This window comes from Anomalospiza imberbis, chromosome 3 (assembly GCF_031753505.1).
Source record: "Anomalospiza imberbis isolate Cuckoo-Finch-1a 21T00152 chromosome 3, ASM3175350v1, whole genome shotgun sequence".
In the NCBI taxonomy this organism is placed as follows: domain Eukaryota; kingdom Metazoa; phylum Chordata; class Aves; order Passeriformes; family Viduidae; genus Anomalospiza; species Anomalospiza imberbis.
This window is the reverse complement of record NC_089683.1, coordinates 58,246,657-58,271,958: the sequence shown is the minus strand read 5'-3', so window position 1 is coordinate 58,271,958 and position 25,302 is coordinate 58,246,657. Positions and strand designations below refer to the sequence as shown.

General features: G+C 38.9%; 1 protein-coding gene across 3 annotated transcripts in view; it reads right to left on the bottom strand.

The window, feature by feature from the left end:
* Positions 1-22,876, bottom strand: part of MTHFD1L (methylenetetrahydrofolate dehydrogenase (NADP+ dependent) 1 like) — a 138,328-nt gene extending 115,452 nt beyond the window's left edge. For all 3 annotated transcript variants that reach the window (XR_010997271.1, XM_068184593.1, XM_068184594.1), the window contains exons 1-7: positions 22,758-22,876; positions 21,860-21,960; positions 20,844-20,968; positions 13,640-13,751; positions 8,873-8,952; positions 8,006-8,103; positions 3,987-4,160 (exon numbers count right to left, since the gene is read on the bottom strand). Coding sequence is in view for 2 of the 3 variants with exons in the window: in XM_068184593.1 (XP_068040694.1) it covers positions 3,987-4,160; positions 8,006-8,103; positions 8,873-8,952; positions 13,640-13,751; positions 20,844-20,968; positions 21,860-21,881 (611 nt within the window). In the remaining variant the exon portion in view is untranslated. The remainder of the gene's footprint in view (positions 1-3,986; positions 4,161-8,005; positions 8,104-8,872; positions 8,953-13,639; positions 13,752-20,843; positions 20,969-21,859; positions 21,961-22,757) is intronic.
* Positions 22,877-25,302: the final 2,426 nt, after the last annotated feature.

Genomic DNA, 25,302 nt, shown 5'->3' with positions numbered 1-25,302 from the left:
TGGAAAGCCTTCTCTCTTTATGGATATCAAAACAAAGATAAGAATATGCAGACTTTTTGTTTGTTTGTTATACATCACATTAGCTTACAGCAGAGCTGTTTCTGTGGGAAAGCTACATGAGGTCTCCCAAAGAGAAAATAAACAAACAGGGAGACATACACTGCACCAGCTGTACTGTGACTCCAGCAAGAACTTTACTGGATATGTGACAATTCTCTTTCAAATTTCCTATGTTCAACTCCTAGGTATCAGCAGATTCAAAGATTTTAATGAGTTCCTAATTTGTGTGATCCACATGGAAACCTATGAAAACAGACTATGGAGGCCATGGGCAACTGAGTTCCCACCTACATACATCTCCCATCCTAGATTACAACTGTCAGAAATGTATTTCTGAGCACAGAAGTGCTGCAACTGCTGTTACCTCATCCAGTGTTGCAGTGGCATCCTTGGGTTGGGACTGGAGCTTCCAAATACAAAAGCACAGAGATCACTATGAAGCTAAAATGACTGAACAAAGACGGGAACAGACTGAGGAATCCTCCATTACAAACTCTCCTAATCCACTACAGACTCATACAAGACAGTCCCAATTAGGAGCTGTGTAATGACATGACCAATACATGACAACTGTCTCAACTATGACTACCTTGGACTGTCAAACAACTCAGGGCATCAACACAGGGGTATTTTCCCCTCTTATCCTTCCTTGTATCTTTCCTTTAATTTTTGTTTTCCTTTTTTCTTAGTTTTTAAGCACCTTGCAGCCCAAGGGGCACAGTAAAAAGAAATACAATCTATTTTTGTTTTCCTTCATTTTTACCTTACTGGAAAGGTAGTTAATCACAGAACAATCTATTACTGTTAGGAGAAAAGTACTGATTTTAAATTTTCCAACATTCAAAATCCAACACACTTCTTGTTAAAAGCAGAATTGTATTTCACAGTTTTCCCACTTTTTATTCTTCCTCATCTTACATTTTTGAAGTGAACAAGTTTCCAGAATTATCTGCTTAAAAGCCACAACACTGGAGCATTTAGAAACAAGACACTGAAACATACACACACACAGATATAGATTCTTACAAATTGCAGCTGTAATTTCATATTGTGTCTGTGAATATGCCATTCACATGCTTGAATGCATGATTAGGTTACCCTGAACACTAAACTTAGCTCCTAGGTCAAGTACAAGCTGCATTCATTTACATGCTCCCTGCTGGCAATGAGTGGAGGCAGTCTGAGTTAACAGATCCTGTGACATATTATTTAGCATACTAAAATCCTGTTTACAGGCAGTTGATGCCCAAGGACCAATTACTCCATGATAACTTGTGGCGCTGCGCCCACAGTGTCTTAACATGAGCCCTACAGCAAGCCAAACACAGACAAAGAAAATAAAAAAGCAATAATGAAAAAAAAAAAGATAAAAGAATGGTCTCCATACAGAAGTAAATGGAATTTATGAAGAAATTAATTCCTCATTCATTTTGGGGTGTCATGATATGTTAATCAAACTGCAATATTTCAGCATACAAAGTTTATAATGGATGAGACATTTAGCCATATTTGCTTGTATTTAGAAAGAGCAAAAAAGACTTTGCAGTTAGCAACTTTTTTAAAGAGCCATAAATACAACTATCCTTAGTGATAAAAAGGTACATTTCAATTGCATTTTCCTGCTTAGAACAAGTTTGGTATTTAGCATATCAGGAATTAACTAGACATGCATTTGCAGCAAATATTTATAAATTCCTAGACATTGTGAAACATTTAAATCTAAATGTGCAATTAAAGACACAAATGTTGCTGGCTGCATCATGGATGGAGGTTGGAGGTTTTGCAGTTTCTTGAATACACACACGCACACTCTATGCTCTTTTCACACACAAGAAGTTCCCATCATACATCACAAATATTTCTACCAGAATCGTAAGTATAAACACATATCTTAAATATTTCCTCTGAAGCACTGAAAATTTATTCTGAAGGCCTACACTGCATCATTCTAAGATTTTTAAAATATCTTTGGTTATTGTGAACAAAAATAATAATCCAAATGGCAGGTTCTGGTTGACCTTGCCTTGGCAAGGGAGAGAATGAAGGCAAATGAGGATACTATTTCACTCCCCAGTTTCCACACTTCAGTGATACTTGATTTTCATTGCATTGAACATTTCCCTGTCAGACAGAGTTCCCTTCTTTTCTTAAAATCATTGTCATCTGCTACAGCCATTTCAACAAGGGAGTGCAGCTGAGAGCATATAAACACACATTATATGTATATTTTATATATACTATATTTCAAAGTCAAGCTTTGAACTCTCTCAGAAGAGAATGTTCCCACTATTGTAGTGACCTTGCCCAGGCACTCCTACTGCAGCAGATGTGGCTTTGCACTAACCCTACAAGATGCAAAGATTCAGAGATGTTACAAATAGCAACATATTGCATCATCAGGTTGGGTAGGTACCAAACCCAGCCCTTTTTATCTGAGCCATTCTGTACTGGTACATTTTATGTAAACTTAAAAAGAGGATACAATTTTCTGCTTTTTACCAGCTTTTTATCTTGCTGGTCAAAACTTCTGCAATTCTTCCACATGTAGATACACTTCTTTCTGTGACAACTGCTTGAGACACCTTCTTTGAAGGAGAATGGGAGACAAAGCAGTGTGAAGAAACGTAAGCACTGGTGCATTCAATCTGACACAACTAAAACCCACATGAATGGGGCTTTGCAACTTGCTAACTTTGCACCTCCAGACATCTTCAAATAACCTCTTCTTCTGTGAGAGGTTTGTTGCTAAGGTAGCCTGGATTGGTCTGCAGCATGATGACCATCTGATGCTGTTTGACATCATGAGCATGAAAATACATGGCAGCAACTTTCTTCAAACTCAGTCAAATGCTGAACCTGTTTTTGTTTCTCCAATGCCACAATAAAAAATCCAAACCAAAATAAAACTATGCCAAAGGATACCAAACTTCTCTTAACTGCTCCAGCATCCTCCAGGAATATCTTTAACACTGGACTTCTATCACATAACTTTGAGGAACGTTTCATATCTCGCCTGCCTCAGCTTTGTGACATCAAGTCAAACTACAACAGCTCTATTTCAGACAGTGCCAGAAATCCAGGTTGTTCCCACAGGAAGGCAGTAAAGCAAACAGTTTGAGAAACACTAGCCAAGGTGAGGAATCAGTAGGTCAAGGTGGTTAACAACAGCCTTCTCCTTCTGGATCACCCAAAACTGCATTTTCAACCTGACTGGTTTTATACTTAAAAAGAAGCAACCAATAGATTAACTCAGAATATAAAGAACACACTGCAATTTAAATATTAATGAAAACCTTCACATGTTTGTTCACAAGCAGAAATTTCCACTTAGTAAACCAGGTGAATGAAAAAGTTGTGTCACTGGATGCAAGAAAAACCTGAAGCTCTTCAGAAGAGAAGTGCATAATTCCTGCTGAGTATCGCATTTGCTATAATCGTGGGAAAAGCAAGCAGGATAAGCTTGCCTGGAGACATGTCTACATTTCAGAGAAAAAACATGGCTTTTTAAACTTTGTAATCTGTTCTTCAATAAAAAAGTATTTATTGTTAATATCAACAGATTAGCATGTAGCTTCTGTTAATGTTTGTTTATAAACAGCCACAATACAAGCAGCCTTAAATATCCAAGTTAAACATTTAAAATTCTGATAAAACAGTAAGAAAAACTCCACTCACCAACATTTCACAGAATCTTAGAAGAAATGACCTTTTATAAAATATACTTTAATTCAGTAATAAGAGTTTGGAAGAAAAGCTGTGTTACTTCAAAAGAGTTCAAAATCTGCTCACTTTCAGAAGAGAGCAACACACAGACAAAAACATTCAAGATTCTTATATGTACAGAGTATAAAAAATTTGTAAGTTGCCTGTTTATATTAATAAGAGTGGAAACAGCAGACATTAATGACATTACATAGCATTCTTACCCAGCAACTAGAACATATTTTCCATCTGGTTGATCCTTTAACCTTTCCAGCAGGGACAAACGTACTTTGGCTTTGGTTTGGCCATAGATCTCAATTTCATCTGTAAGCAATCCTATCTCCTTGGCAAGTACATCAACAGCTTTTGGACTCTGTGCTCGGGAAATCTCAATATCACTGGAAAAGAAAACAAATAGGAGCCAGGAGATTTCTCTCAGCTTAGGTGGTCGACAACAGAACACAAAACAACAGCAAATAATCCAACAATGGAGTTATTGTAATGAGTTTTTCAATTCTCTCTCACATTTTATTAACCAAACCTAAATATTAACTAACATCTAATATAACATTGAAAATCTCATACAGTCTTTGTTAATTGTTACAATCTCACAGAGAACTCTTGTTTAATCAGATTCCAAATATTACATAATGCTTTCATATCAAGCTAGAAATGTGTCTGCTGGATGCTCAAGCTTGTCCCACTGGAATAGACGTTTCTGGATTTGTTTTTCCCTTTTGTTCTCCTCCCTCACAGCATATTTCAGCACATACAATTTACTAAAAAGTGCACGCATTCCTTGGCCAACAGTCACACAAACACATTTGCTAAACCCAAAGGTTGTGCATGCAGTGCCTTTCATCTGAAGGCAGCGCCAACATTGCTGCTCCCCACGAGGGCACCAAAGGAAACAAGGCATTTGAAGACCAACTCACGCACTTCAAAAACACAGCTAAACTAAGAATGGCACAGAGCAGGAGTCTAAAGCACATGGCACAGCCAAGACGTCCAGTGAGTTTATGAACTACCTCCAGCAAGGGCGAGCAGCAGCTGAGGCAAGCCACAGATTCCCTGAGGGGATGTGGCTGTAGGGGACACTATTGTATCTGCAGTTCCTGACCTGGACAACCTGAAGTCATTGGATTTAATACTCCATTATGGATTTTTCATTTGTGAGCTTGACTTAGCTGCCCATTATGTCCACAAAAGCACATAGCAGCTGTAAGCTCTTGCAGCACAGAAGTCCAGGGCCTGGCACACAGGATGTGAAGAGTTGTCACCTTGGGCTTTGAATTGCTCACATTAGCACAAAAACAACTTAAAAAATTACTTTCAGCCTAACCAGGCTAAATTTCTTCCTGTAGTTTCAGTTGATCACAGTATTTTTAAGATAGAATCTGGCAGTGGCATGAAAGCTCATGTCCTGAACTTTCGAACATTCTACAAGACCTTAAATATCCACCAGTGAACATAAAACTACTGCCAGATCTCAACTCTGTGTGTGGACTTTGGCCATTCGGCAAGTGATCAGTCTGTGCCAACTTAACTGCTTGCAATTCTTTGAGAAAATCCTAGATTGGCTCCATTATTCATTTAGAGTTCTCTAGTAGCCCCCTTTTGCACCCTGCAGCAGCTAAGTGAAACCCAGAAACCATCCACCCAAACATTGACATAATCCAGTGCTACAGGACAAGGAGTTACTCAAGAGTTACTCAATCACAGCACTAACCTGGAACCTGCTTTCTTTCAAAGACATACTAAGTGCATCCTCTTTCACAAAGGATATACCTTTGGCTTCTTATGTGTCACTTCAAACACAACTAGCCGTAAAAATTTAACAAGAACACAAGATGGAGTGGCTTGCAAATATCACATGGCAAAGACCATCTTAAGTTTTCACTTAGAACTTCCAATATATAAACAACTCAAGTCCCAGAAAATTCTTGCTAAGTTGGTGGTAATGTGGCCCCTAAAGATCTAAGAAATGAAAATTTTTAGGGTGACTATTCTCCTGTTAAAAAAATTCATGTATTTAGCAAGAGGAGAAAGTTGTAGACTAATATGACAAAGTTAGTTTGCATTTTTTTCCTCCTACTAAATATATTTTCCCAAAACACAGAAGAATAAAGATTTGGTTATATCTGGACTTTAGAAGTTTATATTTGTAGCTGACTCTTTTAGTCTGACAATATATTCTCTGCATTGGAAATACCAGAATTATTCAATATGTTATGCTATTTAGTATTGCTGGAGATGTGCAAAAGTGGTTCTTCTGCATGAATGAAAACTGTTAAACAAGAAGTCCAGCACTGACAATGGTAAGTGATAATTTACAATATGCAAAAAAATTTAAAAGATGGAGGAAGGCTTTACATCTACGCACCTTTTTTTTACTGCATATTGTAAGAAAATTTTCCATTCCATTTCCAATATATTTGGAAATACTTCAACCCAGATCTCACAGAAATCAAAAAGCAGATGTTCTTAGTTTTAGTGCTTAAGCAGCTTTGCCTCACTTTCAATGAAACCTCCATCTGTTTCCACACAACGTGGTGTATTACTGAAAGCTTACATTTTATTACAGGATACTTTCCATCTGAAGGGATTTTTAACATTTAAAAGAAAAAAGACAAAGCTATAGAGTTAGCAGATAAATGCAGGTCCTATTACTAATTATATAATATATATTATACTATGTATATTATATTATGGTGTGCATATATATATACACACACACACCATTATTTATTAATTATGTAATTATTGATGTACTAAACACACAATGTCATAGAGAGGGTTGGGAATACCTTTTTGTGAAAGTTTTTTTTTTACCATCACTCTCATGACATCGCATACTTTAACTTTTAATTGTATTATTTAAGGAGAGTTTCTTTTAGGCTTCAATTCTAGAAATTGAACTCTAGAATTCCGGAAGAAGCTCAAGCATTTCTGCCTCCCTGTGTCCCTGGTTACATGAGAAAACTCATTCTTTTGGCATCGCTGGTTTAAATTACATTTGTGTTCATTCCCATTAAACTGTTGTAAGAGACAGTGTAAAGTAAATCAAAATACAACATTTTGTCACAGCTTTCCAAAATGACACCAGTAGGATTCAGAATTACAGAATCACAGAGTGGCTGAGGTTAGAAAGGACCTCTGGAAGTCATCTGGTCCAACCCCTCTGCTCATGCAGGGGCATCTAGAGCTGGTTAGTTGCCTATGTCCAGGTGGCTTCTGAATGTCTCCTAGCATGGATGCTTCACAACCACCGTGCACAATCTGTGTCAACGTTTGGTCACCCTCACAGTGAAGAAGTATTTCCTGACGTTCAAATGGAGCTTTCTGGGTTTTGGTTTGTGCTCACTGCTGATGGTTCTGTCACTGGACTCCACTGAAAAGAGCCTGCCTCGTTTATCTTTGTATAACTGTACATGGTATTTAGACACATTGATAAGACCCTCCTATCCTCCAGACTATGCAGTTCCAACTCTCTCTGACTTTCTTCTGGTGTGAGGTTCCTTCAGCATCTGCAGAAGCAGGCATATCAATAAGCACAAAAAAATGTTGACACTTTCCTCACTTTCAAGCAATTGGTTCCTCTCTCTGTCACCCAACACAACCAACACATAGCAAAGCCCTTCAGCACAGTAAAGAGCTCAGGCTGCTTTAAATATCAGGTATCAGCAATTGTGCCAAGGCAGACCTGAAATCCCTGAGGCCCAGACAGGGGTCTTGGGAAGTAAATGACAGGAGCTGATTGAAAAGACTATGGCTATGAGAATAAATATGCTTCCTGCTTTTCACACCCACACAGGAATTTAAAAGTCTAATTCAGAAGAAAGTACTTCTACTGAGGGAAGAAAATAAATACAAACTCAAATGCCACTGAAATCACTGAGCCTTAACTAAACACCTCCCTACATCAAGGTTCAGGCATTAGGAATTTCTTGTCTTTTGTATTTCTGTTGGTGTTGCACAAGGCTTCTCCTCCCTTCATCAATGAAACCTTCCAGCTTTAGGTCTTCATTCAATGAAGCTTTATTCAATGCATATCATCAAAGTAAAAATCGGCAGCAAATAGAAGCACACGGTCATGATGAAATATACAAGAGAATGGCACAACATATACTCCACATAAGATTAAAAATTAATTAGGCACAGCACATTTTTAGGTTGTCACATTTGCTTGCTCTTTCAAAAAATATTTTTCTTTTTTTTTTTTTTTCTTTAAAGCACTTATTACCTGGGCACTGGGGAGAGGGGCTGCAGTTTCAAGCTGCGGAGGTTCCACTTCCTGTACTTCTGGGACTGGATCCATCGCTCCATGTTTTTTACCATGTTCTGGTTTTAAATAAGAAAACAGCACACAACAGCTGCATCATAAATGCTGAACACTTATTTCAAACAATCTCTAGAGCATGTTGAAATAACTTCTATGGCAAAGGCTAACTTAAAAAAGCCCCAGACTTAAAATTTTTTCCATTTCATGGTTTTAGGACAAAGTAAGAGCCACTTTTCTATTGTATGACCACATTTCAAAATGAAACAACCACATTAACTCATAATTGGCAGAAAAGAGTCTAATTAGGCAGTTGGATATTTTATTCTGGTTAAGATGGAGAATTACTATTCTTCTCTCACACCTCAAAAATAAAGGAAGATATTGATTGTTCATTGACTGACTCATGCTGCTTCCAAAATTAAATAACATACATTAAACTAAATAACAGACATCAAATAACATTAAATACAAAATTAAATAACATTTTGGACCCTCTATCCATCATAATGCAAAAATGTGGACAGATACAATTAATCTTCTCAGTCTTACCAGAGTGAGTGACATTAGCCTGTTGACACAAGTGCTTCTGCCAACCTTTACTATATTAACCGGAATTATGAGATGTCTGATTTTTAATTTAACTTTCTCTAATTAAATGTAGTAACTATCACTCTATCTGACTAAGAGTTGCTATTAAAATGGAAGTCAGGTATGATGATCAAAAGAGCAAAACATAAGTTAAAATACAAACTGTAGAAGCAATTTCTGCAACTTAAAGAAAGAGCAACAAATCTGCAACATTGGTACAATCTACAAAGGTACACTAACCTGCATTCTCATTGCTACTGCAAGAGAACCAACAGTCTTTTCAGCAGCAGGGTTGTTCTGCTGACCACAGCTGTGTTTCTCTGAAAAATATAAGTATTGCACTAATAAATTACAAATCTTCTGTGAGTGGGAGCACGTGTATTTGAAAGTTACGTCCAAATAAAAATTTTCTGAAGGATGACTTGAAATTTAACAATATTACAGACAAAATTATGGACGGCTTCTCTAATACTTCAAATTAAATCACCCAGAAGGATGAATATACTATGAAAATCAGAGAGTAACTGTATGCTCTGAAACATATTACACAAACCCACAGAAAAAAAATTCACACGGCTGTATTTGAAAAGCTACCTGCATTCTTAAACAGAACACCTAAATGAATATGGTTGAGACTGTCTTCTCTTTGACACACACATTACAGTGAGCGAGAACAATGAAATGATCACAAATACCATACATGATTATTAGAACTTGGAAACAGTATATGCAAATATTTTGGAACAGCAACAGTTATCTTCATCAGCGTGATATTAAAAGTAGGTATTCTAGAGAGTCTACACACGTCAGGGTGACTTCAGAGACAGTTATAATTGTTGCTAGTGGCAATATATCAAATGATAATCATATATTAGCTACCCCAACTAAACACATTATTTTGTCATTTTGCTGTAATCCTCTTTCTGGCTTGTTATGTTGTTGCTCATTGACTTCTATCTAGAAACAATTTCTCCAAAATTCACATCCTAGTCTCTGTGGGCATACCAAAGCCGTAGCCACATTCTGAAGGGCGTAGATATAATTGTAATAAAAAATAACAACTGTATGCTGACAGCTTTAACCTTTCTGCCACAGGGGAACTGAAGTGCAAACCCTGACCTGGTCAAGCTCTTGCTCTGTTCACCCCTTCTGTACTGGTCATAAAAGGCTCACGTTTCCTTGCACAAGCACACCTCCCAACAAGGGTCTCAGAGCAGCAGGGCACAGAACATTCTGACTGGAGACGATGGCAGCTACAGCCCACTCTCCCACATCCATCGCTGAGAGAGCAGGAGACCCTCTCTGCAGACCCCTCAACCTCATTCCATGTGTTTCCTGACCCCTTCTCAAACTTTCCCACCAGTAGGCATCTACACATCAGGGACACAGATAACCAAGCTGAAGGCAACAGTCCTCATATTAAACTCTAATTAAGAAAGTGTCTGAAAAGTCCTTCTACTTGCATTAATACTTGCAATTCAAACAAACAAACAAACAAACAAACAAACAAAACCCCAACCATTTCTTCTGGAGATGGTCAGCTTTAAATTTAGACAGAGGAGTTTTATTGGAATAGTCTATTGCAGTCATAAGCTGACTCTTGTTGCTTTGAGACCAGGCTGGGAGAGCTGCCAAACAGACAAATGAAGTAGGAAGAATGAAGTTTAAAACCCCCTTTCAGACAGCTGTGCTTTACAGAAACATTTTGACTTTTTATGTTATTTGGCTTAATATGACTATTTTTATCAGGGCAGAGCTAGCATGTTTGTAAATACATATTAGAATTAGACAATTCCCTTCAATAAACTATTTCTCTCAGACTGCCTATGCTACACAGTCACCCCACAAATGACTAACCAGGCTTTTACAGGGGTGAAGGTGAAACTAGAGGTGAAAGTCATGCACGCATGGAGTTAGCAAGACAATCACAGGATTGCAACAGCTCTCCTAGGATAAATTTTCCAGATGGAAGCTGGAATAACACTCTCTGCTTTGGACTATGGTCAGATCTGAACTTCAGATATTGTGCTCCCTCCTCTGACTTGTACCCTATTGTACAGATGAGTGAGAGCTGCTGTTAGGTGCTACCTGTCTGCTCAGGCAGCTTTGAATAAAGAAGAGGCGGGGAAATAGTTGAATTTCCCACTAATAAATCATGTGGGCTTCAGCTTTCAAGTGACCCCAAAGGAGTTGGACATCAAATCTCAAATAATTCTGGCATCCTTAAGTTTTATTCAGAAAGTTATTTTAATTTCCATACATTTACATATAAAGTATATTCCTGCAAGACTCTACCAGCACTTACCTGATTCCAAGATTGTCAGTGCAACAGAAGCAGATGTTGCGCTGCTAGAAAATTGCACAATGTTTTAAAATTGTGATAATTTAAAAATCTTTGATCAAAAAAAAACCAACAAAAAACTTGAAAAAGAATTGTCTCTTTGGAGTGAAGACTTTTATCTCTGATAAAAGACTCTTCTGATTTAAAACATTACATTTCCCCAATTCAACTACATCCTTGCAAATTCTGAGTGCTTTTAAAACATGCAAGTGTGTTAGACAACATATACACCCACACAAGTTGGAAATCTAGTCACCATCTAGCAAGAACAGAAGTTACTTCATGATCATTATTGCTTTCAGCCTTCATTTAGTTCCTGTGACCCCACAGATGTTAAGTCGGACATTTCTAAAGCAAGAAAAAATCCAGAACAATTTCCAAGCACCTCAGCCAGATTCCATGGAAGTCAAGAGACAGTTATAAGATTCAGTTGTTTCTCCAAGGTTACAATTACTCCACAATGGGCTTTCCACAAACATCTTGGAACTAAACTAAGTGCACTCTTCCTGTCAGACACCTGTGTTTCATGTACCTCTCTAGTAAGCCTTGAGACCAACATTTTTATAGCTGGTAAAATGCATTTCTGCTGTAATTTCAGAGTTTCTCCAAGGTTCTGACAACCTCAAAAGCATAACTATAAAGACAGACATTTGGTAGATGAATTCTAGTTAAATTATATTGATAAAAATCTCATGCTGTCTTTAAAAAAAATGCAGTACTCAACAGAGCGCATTGCTAACAACTTGAAGAATGCAAAGAAATGTATATGCTTATGCCAAATCTTACATTTCCTGCATTAGGAATGAATGTTACTGTGGTATGTAATGCAGTTTTTCTAACAACACTCTTTCAAAGAAGGGAAACACTATATTATCTATAGCTCTTAAGAGTAACTAAGGCATGAAGATATTTAAGACTTAAGTTATACTGCGTAACTTTTAGGTCTGTGAAGGCTCAGACTCACTTCTGAGAGAATTAGGCGTCTGAAAGTGGGGCTTGCATCAGGCAGCACACAGTGCTGGGAGAGTCCAGTGATTCCTGGTGTCCACTCAGGCTGCACAGACTGGCTGATCCCACCCTGTCAGAACCACCCCAAGTCTGTCACATAAGAGGTTTCTACCTTCAAGATTAAAATGAGGAGGGGAGATCCCTTTTAATGTATTTATTTATAGGTATGACTGCTGAACCACCACTCCCTCTCTTCTCAGTTCCTTTCCCTTTCTCCCCCATTCTTCCTTCATGTAAGTCTGTCATACTAGTAGGCTGGGTACCTGCTGAAGAGACCTGCGTGCCAAGCCCTGCCCTACAGATACTTAACAATTATAACCAAAAATCTCTAGGGGAAATAAATGGGCATTAGAGATGCAAGGATTCTCCTAGTCACTAGTCCAGGAAAAAGAAAACATGTATTATTTTTGGACAACTTGTGCAGCATCAGGAAGGGAAAAGGCTTGGTACCCACCCTTGAGATCCTCAGTAGGATCAGAGATCTGCTTTGGGAGGTAGACAATGAATGTCCAAATGCCTTCAGACAATCAAGTGAATAATAACCCAGATCTCCACATCTGCAGTGTCTGTTCAAGTCAAGAGTATATCATGAAAGACAAGGAAAGAAATCTATTGCTGAGGCCATGCTTTGCATTGGAACAGCAGCTGCTTTATTATGAGCCTGATCTTGCATTAGCTCTGCATGGAGTATCTACTTCATTTGCCCTTAGGGAATATCTCTAGTTTAAAACCCATGCAATTAGGTTTTCTCAGCTTTATGCCCATTTCCACAGTTTTAGGTCAACAGATGTCAATCTAGTACACTTGTGATAAGATTTAAAAAAACCCAGATTAACCAGTTATGCTATCCATGTACTTACTCATTTTCCTACTCATTTGCAGCATAATGTCATTGTGATGCTGAGCAGTCAAATTCATAAACACACCAAAAATCTAGAAAATATCTAGAGATCTTCACAGAATTTTAAGAATTTTTACAGGAGCTGTAAAATTACACGTTATTATTATTATTACACATTATTCTAGCAGCAGAGTAACTTCTGGGAAGATTTCTTAATTTTAGTTCCAAGAAAATTCTGTAACATTTTTTCAACTGAGAAATTATTGAACACATACACCCTCCACAACAAGTTTGGGGAAAAGGAAGGAGATGAATCCAAACCCTTTTTTGCAGGAATAATTACCGCAGGAGACATTCTGCCTCTTCTTAAACACACATTATTTCTGTATTCCCTTGTGCACTACTCTCTGAAGACAGTTTCACAGCACTTTGCAATTGATATTTCTTTCCTTCTCCTTTTCCCATATTCCAGGTGAGTCCACAGAAGTCACAGGGTAAGACACTACACAAAACAGCACTATGTGATAGCTCATCTGATGACCCAAAAGTCTTCCCTCTGAACTCTCTGAATCCATTGGGTCATCCCTTATCTAACCATCCTGGGTATGAAGAATCTGTTCCAACCTTTCTTCTCCCGACATCTTTTCCCTATTTATACATCAGAGAAAGGTGTACACATGCCCTGTACACACACCTTTAAAGGCTCTCCCAGAGATGCAGCTTTTAACCACACTGCGTTTTCACCAAGATGCCACACAAAACTCTAAGGCTCACTGTACATCGCTTGCTAGAACTGTTTCCCTTTATCACCTCTTACCTGACTGAGGATCATGAGCACAGGTGATAACAGTGGCCCCAGGCTTTATCCAGCTCACAGGAACATCATCAGGTTTCGTACTGCCGAACACCACCGCATCTGCGTGACGGAGCTAGGCATGGCCCAAAACACCCCCAGAAACAAAACAAGCATTTCATCTTAGAAATACATACTTGGATACGCATCTTAAAAATATTCAGACTTATACAGCAATAGCCTTTTGAACAAAGCTTTTACAGACAAGAACAAAAACTGATCCAAACTATCCAAACTGATAGTTTGATTCTTACCTGCCACGAAACTTAAGAAGAGCATTTAAAATTAAGTTAGGTAAACAAATTGTGAGATCAGGCAAGTGAGGTCATAGTAAGTATCAATATTTAATGGGGGTTATATCCTTCCAAATAAAAAGTTCTACCATTATCCTAAAGTCCAAAATAACTTGGAGTAACTTAAGAAGGGTTGAGAGACAGCAAATAGCCACTTATAAAGAATACACTCAGATTTGTCTGACAGTAGAAAACCAGGCCTGCTGACAGGAATACAGAATGACCCCTTCTGCAAAGATCAGTGCCTTTGAATACCAAGTAAAGCACTTTTTTCCTTCTCAGTTCATGTTTGCCAATCACTACCCCTGATTTAGCTCAACTCAGTAGATGTTGGAGTAAAAATGGTTAATACAAAAATTCTTATCATCAAAGACCCAAGTGCCTTTCTTTCCCCACTTCCTCTAAAACAGGGTCCTTTACCAGTATTAGAATCACCATGAGATAATGGACAGCACCAGAGGCAGATGTATTAAGATACACTAAAAAAGCAAAACACAGACATAGCATTGCCTCAAGCCTGACTGCAGAAATTATTTCAGAAATACAACAGTTTTGGTAATATTTTGGATAAATGCAAATTAATTCCAAGTGTCACAAACTCAGTGAGCCATTCCATGAATTGATTTGTGACTGACAAGAGTTCCAGCTTCCTTTTTGGCCAAAAGTGCTCTGACACAACCCTGCCCAACACTCTTGCCAAGAAAGAACAGCTACAAATCTTGTCAGGATAGCAGGTTTTTGGCACAGCTGAGCATCCAGGAGGGGAGAAGAATGTAACTGCTGCAGAAAGACAGAAAACTAAAAAAACTCCATCTTCCCCTTCAAGTACCCAAGGATGGCCTAACCCTCCTTAGAGATCCACATGTGGAAAACAAAGCCAGAAGTGTGGGAGAAGATTTACTTGCTTGACAAATGACTAATGCCATGAGCTGATTCAGGCTTCAGTCACATGTCTAGCAACACTCCTGTGATTGCCTGTGCACAGCCGTTCAGCCTTATTCAAATTGGTCACACTCCTGAGTCTGGTGCAAATATCAGCTTACATGCCACTCCTAGAAGGCCACATAAGTCATAATGCTTGACCAGTGTCAGGTCAAATGATACTGAGAAATCTGTAAGAAAATCTGGATAAAAAGATGCTGCAATGCCTCATGTACCAAGAACACCATGCTGAAGGCACACTTTGACCTGCAAAAGAAGGAAATCTCTGCTGCAACAATCAACCTCAGCACAGAGAAAAACAGTGATTTTTCTCAGTTACATGATCACAGCCCTTTTTTTGCAAGGAAAAATAATTCATATTCTAGCAGTTATAAATCATATACTGTAAGTTAAGATGCCTTTCCATGCAAAGCCTCTGGGACAAGGACTAAGAGCTTTGCACACTGCTTAGTGAGTTGATGAACAAGTTGAGAGCTGTATGCAACAAGTAATAATTCTGATGAATGTTCAGCCAACATACTTATGACAGAATTGATTCAATGTAACAGTAATGTCAGAAACCAACCGATGGAACCAAATATCCATCTCTATGACTACCGACCCTAATGTTGAAAAATGTTCTTAACAGCTGAACACAATTATTTTTGTAGCCAACATTAACAGTGGTTCGGATAGCTAACATCACACATACCCATAAATTTTAGCAGAAAACCAGCTGGACCTTTCATCTCATTGCCCTGCCCCACCTCCTCCATGAAAAACGTTGCATCACATGGCAGCAAAGAGTTGTACCACAGGTTCAAGGCACACTGATTTCTCAAAGCCTTCCCCAGTGTGATTTCCTTTCCCTTATTTCACAAAGAAAACAATATTTTATGTGCAACTATTGAAAAAGTTCCTGTAGAGTCAATACAATATATATATCACAAACATTTTAGAGAACTTTTTTCCCCTGTGACTATTTTTAAAAAGTATATCCAGAAACTGGGAGAGCAAGCCCACTGAAAGCAAAATACTTGTGTACAGAATTTTGGGTATCCTTGGAAGAGATTTATGTGATCTCCATCAGAGAATTTTAGTTTCACTTGCAAGAAGTTGTGCCCATGCCTCCTTTGCTTTTAGATTTTTCTCTCTTGCCATAATCTACCCTTTTGATTGCCTATTTAATCACTAAAGCAAGAAGCAAGCCTTGGCATGCTTCTTGTGGGAGGGTCAACTCCCACATCAGAAACTGATCATGGATGTGAGAGATGGAAAAGTCCTATGAAATAATCACAATTAGCCTTCCTCAGCAAATGCATCATAGTCCCTGGACAGAGGACACAGAGGACACATCTGACAGGAACCAGATGTTATAGGCAGCCATAGCCAGAAGGTCAAGGAGATACCCATGAGGGAGAACATGTGGCTGCCTGCCTCATGCTTCCTGGACAGCCAGGCTCCATTCCATCAGGCTGGCTAGAGGAAGGAATGACAAGCAGCAGGCCAAACCCTCCCTAATGTACTAGGCAACTGGCTGGAGACAAAGTAAGCCAATAGTCCAGTAGTATTCTGCCTTCTCACCGGTAAATATTTTTTCAGTTGGGAAGAGCCGTGCCAATAAATAATCTGCAACCTTACCTCATAACAAAATATGATCCCCTGCACCAAGATTTAAGTTGAAGCAGATTAAGAAGCACCACCCATTCCCAAGACAAAACACCAAATGCTAAAACAACAATGCAGACTTTCCAACCAAGTATTAAATGATAATGGCACAAAGTAGCTGTATCTTACAGATCACTGAAACTCCATTTTGCTGTGAAGTCTGTATAAAATTTTCATTTTCCCATAGTTAAAATGGACTGCTACAAAAGCCATTTTAAAAAGCATGATCAAATAAAATAAAAATTAAAATTAAAAATTGAAATGTAAACCCTCAGAGTCCTGAGTATGAAGCTAGGCCATATAAAATTGAAGAAATGTGATGAGGAATAGGAATCTGATTAAAAGTTTTTTCACAACTCTCTTTATGAAAAAAGTCTCTTTGCACATCAGTTTACAGATCAGATTGCACTTTAACCACAGCAATTCTAATTATTTTCTGCAATCTTAAATTTTTTTTAAGTCTATGACTAGTTTCAGGTACTTTTTCCACCAAGGCATGTACTAATTACATGATTTCTTCCAGCTTTCCCTGCCACATCACCCTGAACACACTTGCCCTATAAAGTGCATGTGAAAATCAAGCCCACACCTCTGCTGTGGGCTCAAGCCTGTCACTATGATCCACGCTTTAGCAACTGCTCCTCTAGCTTACAAACAGGGGATACATTTCAAAATTGCAAGGAACAGAGATGATGTGCATAAGATGTTGAAGTGGAAATACATCATCATCATCATCATCATCATTAAAAACACTCATGCAGCTTCCCTCTCCTTTTTTCTTATGGGATCCGTGTGCCTGTCTCCTGTTCTTTCATGCTTACAATACAAAATGTATTTTTCTGCCCATAACAAGAGTCTTGGTCTTACCAAGACAGCAAAACTAGGAGAGCAAATAGCTAAGAGATGTCTAAGAGTTTGAAGCTCAAGTGTTGGCTCTAAGGAAATGCACACTGTGGCCAAAAGAAGTTCTTTTGCAACCTGAAAAGGAAACTCCCATTCAGCACTCCAGCTGAACCACTCTCATACTTCTTAACCTCACTTTTGCAAACAACTTTTCTATTTCTAATTATACCTAGACAGACCAGTGCTCACTTCTTTTACAATAAAATTGTATGATAGCAGCTCTCTTAAAAAGGCATGATGTGGTTCACACATAGACTACATTAAAGATGATGTGCTGAAATAATGATTGACTGAATTTAGATGACTGAAGCAAAATTCTGTTTTCTTACAGGTACTAAGTATTACCCATATTTTGACAAGAAAATAATCCAATTTTTTTCAATGCAAATCTACTTGACAACCTCCTTTCAAACTAGAAAGTATAATTCTGATATAATAAAGGATTACACACATCAGCTCCCATTCTTCACATGTAATACTGAACTGACTTTTGGGGAGTCCCATATTAAAATTACAGGAGAGATGTCCCTAAAAGTATGTCACTAGGTCATTCTTCAGGCACAATGCAGTGAATGTGCTTTGAGGAGCTATCTACACAAAGCTTAACAGAATGATAACATCTTAAGTTTTTCCTGTAAGATTCTTGCATCTTTATCTCTCACTTTGTAGCTTCTTTTACATTGAACATATCAACGCAAAAAGAACAATGTTTCTTCAAGACAACTTTGCATAGATGTACCAGAACCTTCTAAAATGCTTTCTTGCATTTGTGAATTATTTGAAAACCCAGGAAGCTCAACAGTTCTGAAGGACATAGCTCAACTGTGCCGTGAGAACTGAAGGCAAGCAAACCCAAAATGGAAAAAAAGAAACACTAATAATCTGCTCAATTTTGAACACTGAGACTGTGCCCATTTTTTCAGATCAAAGCAATGAAATGAAAATGTACCATTGTTTATTTCATTCCTTTTTCCTGCCATAAGACAGAAAAGACCTGCTCTACAGGAGTACACTAAGTCAGATGGTAGATGGCATTATGCTGTTAGGAGAGCTATCCCTATATTTTTAAACTTTTCCTAAGGTGGATTAAAACATACTTCCTCTTCATCATTTTCAAAATATTTTTGCAAAAGTGCACAAGTGAAAGAAGCAATAACAACTCCATAGCAATACAATACCTTATCCAAAAAACCTACAAACTTAGTGTTGTGTAACTCATTTAAATTAAAAGAATTTCTAAAGGAAAGACTTGCTGTTATGCTGTCCTTTTTAAAAAGAAGAGCAAATCAACAGAATTAGTCTAAGGTAATGTACTAACAACTTAAGAAAGGCATTACATGGTTAAGTTCAGGGTTAGTGCTTCAATCCAAATAGGCCTGGCCAAAGGATTACAACAAATAACATTCCCTACCCTTAAGACAAAATTTTCCTTTCTTCTTATATATTGCAAAATGAATGCACCTCAGTGAAAAAAACAATACTTTTTGTAAGTTTATCCTTCACTTCCTAAGTGAAGTTATTATGCTACCATAGGTTATACTTCCAAATAACAGCACACAAACTGCCACTGTAGAGGTGTCCTATTCAGAGAAAGGAAAAGTTAGTGTATTGTACAGGAAAAACAAAACATGAATTGATTCTTTCAAGTCTTTGAAAAACGTTGACAATCATATTTTCTTACTTGAAATTCCAATTTAAAAATCAAGAGAAGAAACCTGGTGAACATTAAAGCTGTTTTTCATAATCAGCATTTTAAACAAACAGAAGAATATAAATTCTACAATCATGTTATCTAACAACATTGTCGTTCAAATACAGGTTACCAGAGTACTTCGTTGTTTGGTTAGAAACTTGTGATCAGTTTCTGACTCTCCAGCTTCTGGGAATATGAAACAGGATAGTTTTCCCTGCATGCATTAGATTTTATCAAGGAACTAGAGTTAACTATCAGAGTGATATGCAGACAGGTTCAGCACAGCTCTGGGATTATTGGTAACATGCTGCTCCAGACTCACAGGTGAGGAAGAGGAAGGTAGGTTTCCCCTGGGCTCTGCTGATTAGTCCCACAGGCAAAGTACAAACTCTTTTACTGCCAAAAGTTAAAATGAACCTGGGAAGACTGAAGTGCACAAAGCCTCAAGCTTACGCTTCCCATTCTGTTTCCCATCAGTGGCCTGGTCCAAGAGGTAAGTTACGGGGAATGCCAAAAAGCAAAGCATGATTATGGGAAAGCATCTGGATGGAAGGAAACAGAATTCTCTCCAGCTATTGACAGCACTGCACAAGCAGCTCGGGGCCCAATCCAGGTTTTTTTTGCTGTGAACCAGGGGAAACACCTCTGGCCACCTTGTCACCCACCCCATCCAGCCCAGAGCAGTTCTCTAGCACAACCCCAAGCAATGAGAAATAGCTGAGGAATGAGACATGGCAAGGATCAAGTTCACAGCACTCCATCTCCCAGGGAGCCATATGTTTCCTAAGTGCTGTCAGTCACTTAAAAGCCCAGAGCTGAGGCAAGCCTGACAAAAACATCCACAGCTGTGAAAACACGGGTTTGCCAGAGAACTTTCTATTACAGCTGCTCGAATTTGTTTCCTCCTCTTGTCTGTGCCTCCAAAGCCTGGAGGTTGGACACCATCGTTTTGCCTTGGCTGCCACCCTGTGGCATGGGCTGTCCAACACAAGAGCTGTCCCCAGCACCTCACCACCGAGCCTGGATCCTGCTGCACATGCCCCCATGACAATGCAACCCCAGCTGGAATATTCTGTGAAATCTGGGAGTAAGGAACAAACTGTTAAGTTTCACAGGAAGTCATACCAACTTCTAAGTTGTGTCCAAAAGCTCTGCAAAAAGCAGCCAGGGAGACCATGCAAATCCTTCAGTTTAAGGCACCTGAACTTATCTGAATGCTTTTACGGTTCTCTTCAATGATAAAGATTGGGGATTTCTTTGTCCCAAAAGCAGGAACACTTGCAAACCTTAAGGACACAAATCCAGTGGAAGTAATTTCATGCAGATGACAGTATCAGAGGACAAGAAAAAAAGAGGGCATTTCTCTTGCAGAGAAAGCAAAAGGCAGAACTAAAACATTTGTTTGTTGGATTCCTTCTCTCACAGCCCTTGGTGTAAAATAATGAAGTTAGAGCAGCTGCTGTTACCTGTAATATTCTGGTAGAGGCCAGTGTTTGCACCATTTCTGAGCAAGCAGGAAGGAGAAAAGACCCTTACCCACACCAGCAACCTCAGTGCCACCTGTGACTGCAACGAGGAGTCTCCCTCTTGGGAACGGCAGCTAAAGGCAGGATTGTCAGGTGGACAGCTGACAGGGATGAGCAGATAGTGGAGATGCAGGATGAGCCCAGGCAGACAGAAGAGCGCTCACCTCACTCTGCAGCTGTGGGGCTTTCCAGTGGCAGCTGAGGACGGCGGCTCCCTGGCGCTGCAGCACGCTCTGCAGGGCAGCACCCTCTGCCCCACGCACTCCCACCAGCAGCACCTTCTTCCCACCTGTGCGACACAAGGGAAGTCACTCAGCCACCCCCAGCGCAGGGCACAAGCACCAGCAGCTTCATGGAGCTCCCCCCAGGCCACCCACGGCTGCAGCTCTGCGGAAGGGGCTGCAAAGTGGCTCAGAATAGGACAGAGCCTGTGCCTGCACAACCACAGCAGCTGTGCCAGCACGGGCAGCTCTTCTGGAGCCCGTGCAGTGACAGCAACCACAGGTCTTAAGGAGTTTCCTGGTGACTCCCTAAATTCTAGTAAGCAAATACTGTTCTTCTGGCTTTCTGGTATTTTGCACAAATCCTTTCATTCATGTTTGTTACTAAGTACATTTAACCTCCTGTTTACAGTTCTGCTACAGAAATCCTTGCTTCAACAATTATGAGTCACTGTAAGAGAGACAACTTCTAAAACACTGCCTTAAACTGTGTCTTCACACAAAGTAAACCTGCTTGTTTACATCTGCCATTTCAGTGTCAGCACTGACACAGCACAATCCAAACCAAAGGATTTGCTCAGCAGCAATTTACAGGCAAACCTGGGTTTCTCCAACTCCTCACACTAATCAAAACAATCAAGTGAAATCCTCAAGTGATGCCTGTATTTTCTGTTTGGAAGACTCATATGTCTTGCGTGTCTTCAGTGAAATTAAACCTGCTGATGGCAGTTAACCCCTGCCTAATACCCAAAATCTGTTGGCCTGAGACCTGTTTCTACAAATACAGCATTCAGATGTCACTGAGCAGGAGGACTTCTCCTCACTAGCAGGAGACAAATACATGTCAGGTGGGAAAGCAACACAAAATAGAAAACACAACAAGGTCAGATTGTATTTGGCTCCCAGCCAAGATTAAAACTGAGTAAAATTAAAGCAATGACTGTGATAGAAGGGCTTACCTATATCTTCAAGAAGCTCCATCACAGCACACACTGTAGGAGGAACTAGAGAGTCACAGACATCACCACGTACCAAACGTCCTAGGTTTACACTGGATAATCTGCAGTGAAAAAATATGGCAATTTAACAAAAAAAAAGAGTTTGTGTAACATAAATCCCCAGCAATGCTTGTAACATGGCTAAGAGCTAAATCCCAAGAGCAAACATCTCTCACAAAAGCAAATCCTTTGACAGTCATGTACTGCAGCTAATTTGTATCATCCCACACCTCAGTTAGACAAACACTGAGCCTCAAGAGAGGCCAGGAAAGGGATCTGAGTTAGAATGAGTAACACAATCCCATGATACACAGGCAGCTCTACTTGTCACCCCAGGCTACCCACAGCACATCAGGCACAAACACTTCAGTGGCTGCAGTGAGACCAGACCAGTGCTGCCAGAGCCAAGCTGCCTTAGGAAGGGGCAACCCAGGTGTTCCCACACTGCACTTTCCATTCTCTCTCATACAGAAGGATGCTCCAAATTTTCCATTCTCTGACATCCAGTACTCCACATAATGGAAAGGTTTTTGAAGGCTTTTTAGATGAAAAAAAAAAAAAAAAGAGAGTGGGATAAAAAAATGGTAGTAGCCTGCAGCTAAGAGCAGGAAGGCTACAAGAGCAACCAAATGATAACACACAATCCTAAATTACACCAGTGGTCTCTTCAGAGAGTAGTACAACTCAACACTAATTGGAAATCTGTGCTAATGGGTCCAAACTATTATAGCTTACTCTCAGCATCTTTTATCACTGCTCAATAGCACAACAAAAGGAATCCATTAATGAAAAGCATAGGAGAAAACTGATTTTACAGAGCCATCGGCCTTGTGATATTATTTCTCAGTGTTCCACTTACCCATCCACATCCTTCTCTGGTTTCACAGCATTTAGTACCTTACTGCTATATAAGCTTTCTGGGAGGTCAAGAGCAAGGCCCTGCACGTTAGGATCCTCATTGAGTCTCAAGATTTCACTGACAATCTAGGAAGTTAATAAAAAGTATTAAAGATGAGAACAACAGATAAAAGGAGAATCTGATTAGAATGAGGTAAAATCTGTAGTTTTTTTTCAATTACTTTATGGCCACCTTGGCTTCCCTTGCTTATTACTGTAAATTCTAAATGAAAAAGCTCTACTCAGTTTATTATCAGTGGCTTAACAAATTAAGCCACCCTGACTCTATTCTAAAGATCTTGCAAAGTAAACACATATTATGTGACATTATGCTGCCAAAAGCAGATTGTGTTTCACCACTCCAAATCTCAGCAAAAACTTGTCACTGTAATGGCTTCGGAAGATGCTTTTAGAAGCAGGAGACCTGAGTTAATATGGAGTGCAAAACAGGACCAGACCACATCCTAATATAGGGACAAAAAGTTGTAACACTTGAAATAACAATTATACAAGAAAAAACTCATTTTATTAAACCAGCATACATGGTTACCAATTTTCCTTCTCAAAACACCCTGATTCTAAGAGCTGGCAATTGTCTTATGAAGAACTGTTATGTTGAAAAGGCACCACAGAGAAATTTATTAAGTTCAAGTACTGAACCAGATGCAAGTTCAAGTGATTTATAATAGGTCTAATCTGACATCTGAGACTGTACTACCTACTCTGGACTCCTTCCTCTCTAAAGTGTAATACTGATCCATGCTATTCCGTGACCAGAAAGAATACAATGGAACCAAACATGTCCAAGTTTTTTAGGTGAGAAATGTCATACAAGCATGTCTTCCCATCTTATATATAAAATCAGTGTGCAAACATCACAAAACTTTATAATTGAATTGGATTAACATCCGACAGAAAAGTATTCTAAGTAGGTTTTTTTTCCTCAACTAATACAATGCCTTTTTAAAATGCTTTTCTTATAAACTATTCATTGTAATTGTGAACTCTATCACCGAAACAATTGATATGCAGTCAACATTAAGCTTGGGGAATTAGGCAGGAGTTAGATTAGCTGCAACTCTGAACCAAGAGAACGTACTACTTTCATGCTAAACACAGATTACACAAGCATATCACTGGTACAGAAATGCCTCTTTAGTTTCCTGACTCCTGAGGCAAAACCAGGCATATCTCTTAAGGTCCTATGGCACTTGACAGCAACAGGACTGGTATACATAGCACTAGAAAGGATGAATGCATATGGACATGAAAACATGTGCATTTTTCTTTAAAAAAACCCCCTTGATATGCTACAAAATGCTGAGGGCCTACAGAGCAATTAAAAGTTCAAGCTGTATTTCTGTCTCCTGGGAAACTAATTCAGTTTTCCATTTTAATTGCATCTTACTTTAATTCAGCTTTCCATCATCACAGCATTTACATTACTTATAACACATGCAGGGTAAAGTAGTATAGTATTAACTTGCATTTATTGTACACAGATAGTGATGACAAAACCCAAATATGCATGGCATTGAAATCCCTCCCACCTTCCCACACCAGGGAATACAACTGAGATGGGGATTTCAGTAGATTAAAAAAACCTGTCATAGTGAGTAAGCAAGAGAGTTAGCAAACCATGACAAATTTAATTGGAAGTAACTTCCTTTAAATAACAGAAATGCCCCATTTTTCTCTTTAAATACACAGCTAAGCCACTTCTAAGACACTACTTCAAACTAACTGCAACTACTGCTGCATATTCACTGTATTTTACCTATTTCCTGCTGTGTTACTCAACAGATAAAATGCATTTACCAACAAGAGTGTATTTGTTTTTCATTTCAAAAGCTGACTCTTCTTAAATGGGTAGCTGACTATCCATAATCTACAAAGCTTCACAGTAAGTTCCTTTCAATGTATCTGGAAGCAGTTCTTCAGATTACACTGCAAGGCAGTAACATTTTAAGAACAAAGTGTACCAAAAAACAAAACAGTACACAGAACTCACAAGCCTGCAGGATTATCAAACTTGCCAAGCACAAGGAGGCCAGCTGATAAGAGTGTCATCTTCTACTATACATTCCTTCACTGGTTTAACTTTCACGTGGTTTTCTATATTTAAAACATAATTGATATTAAGTGCTGCACCTTCAACAAGGTAAAGAATTCAGGCCTCTAGTGATTTGAGGGGGATTTTTGTTTTTTAATACATAATTGAAACATTAAAAGATCAATAGACAAATTCAACACCTCCCTCTCCTTCCCCCCTCCCTTCCCCATATAATCATATAATCTTTTATTTCTCTGAACAATTAGGGCAATAATCAAGTACAGTCACAAGAGCAACTGCAGGAGACAGGATACCTGAGCAGGCATGGGGTTAAACACCAAGCACAAAACCAAAACATTACTCTATTGATTCTGCCCTGATTGCCGGGGAACAGCAGACATGATCATTAATTCTCTTTTTTCTCACTTTTGCCAGTAAGGGGATAATATTTGCT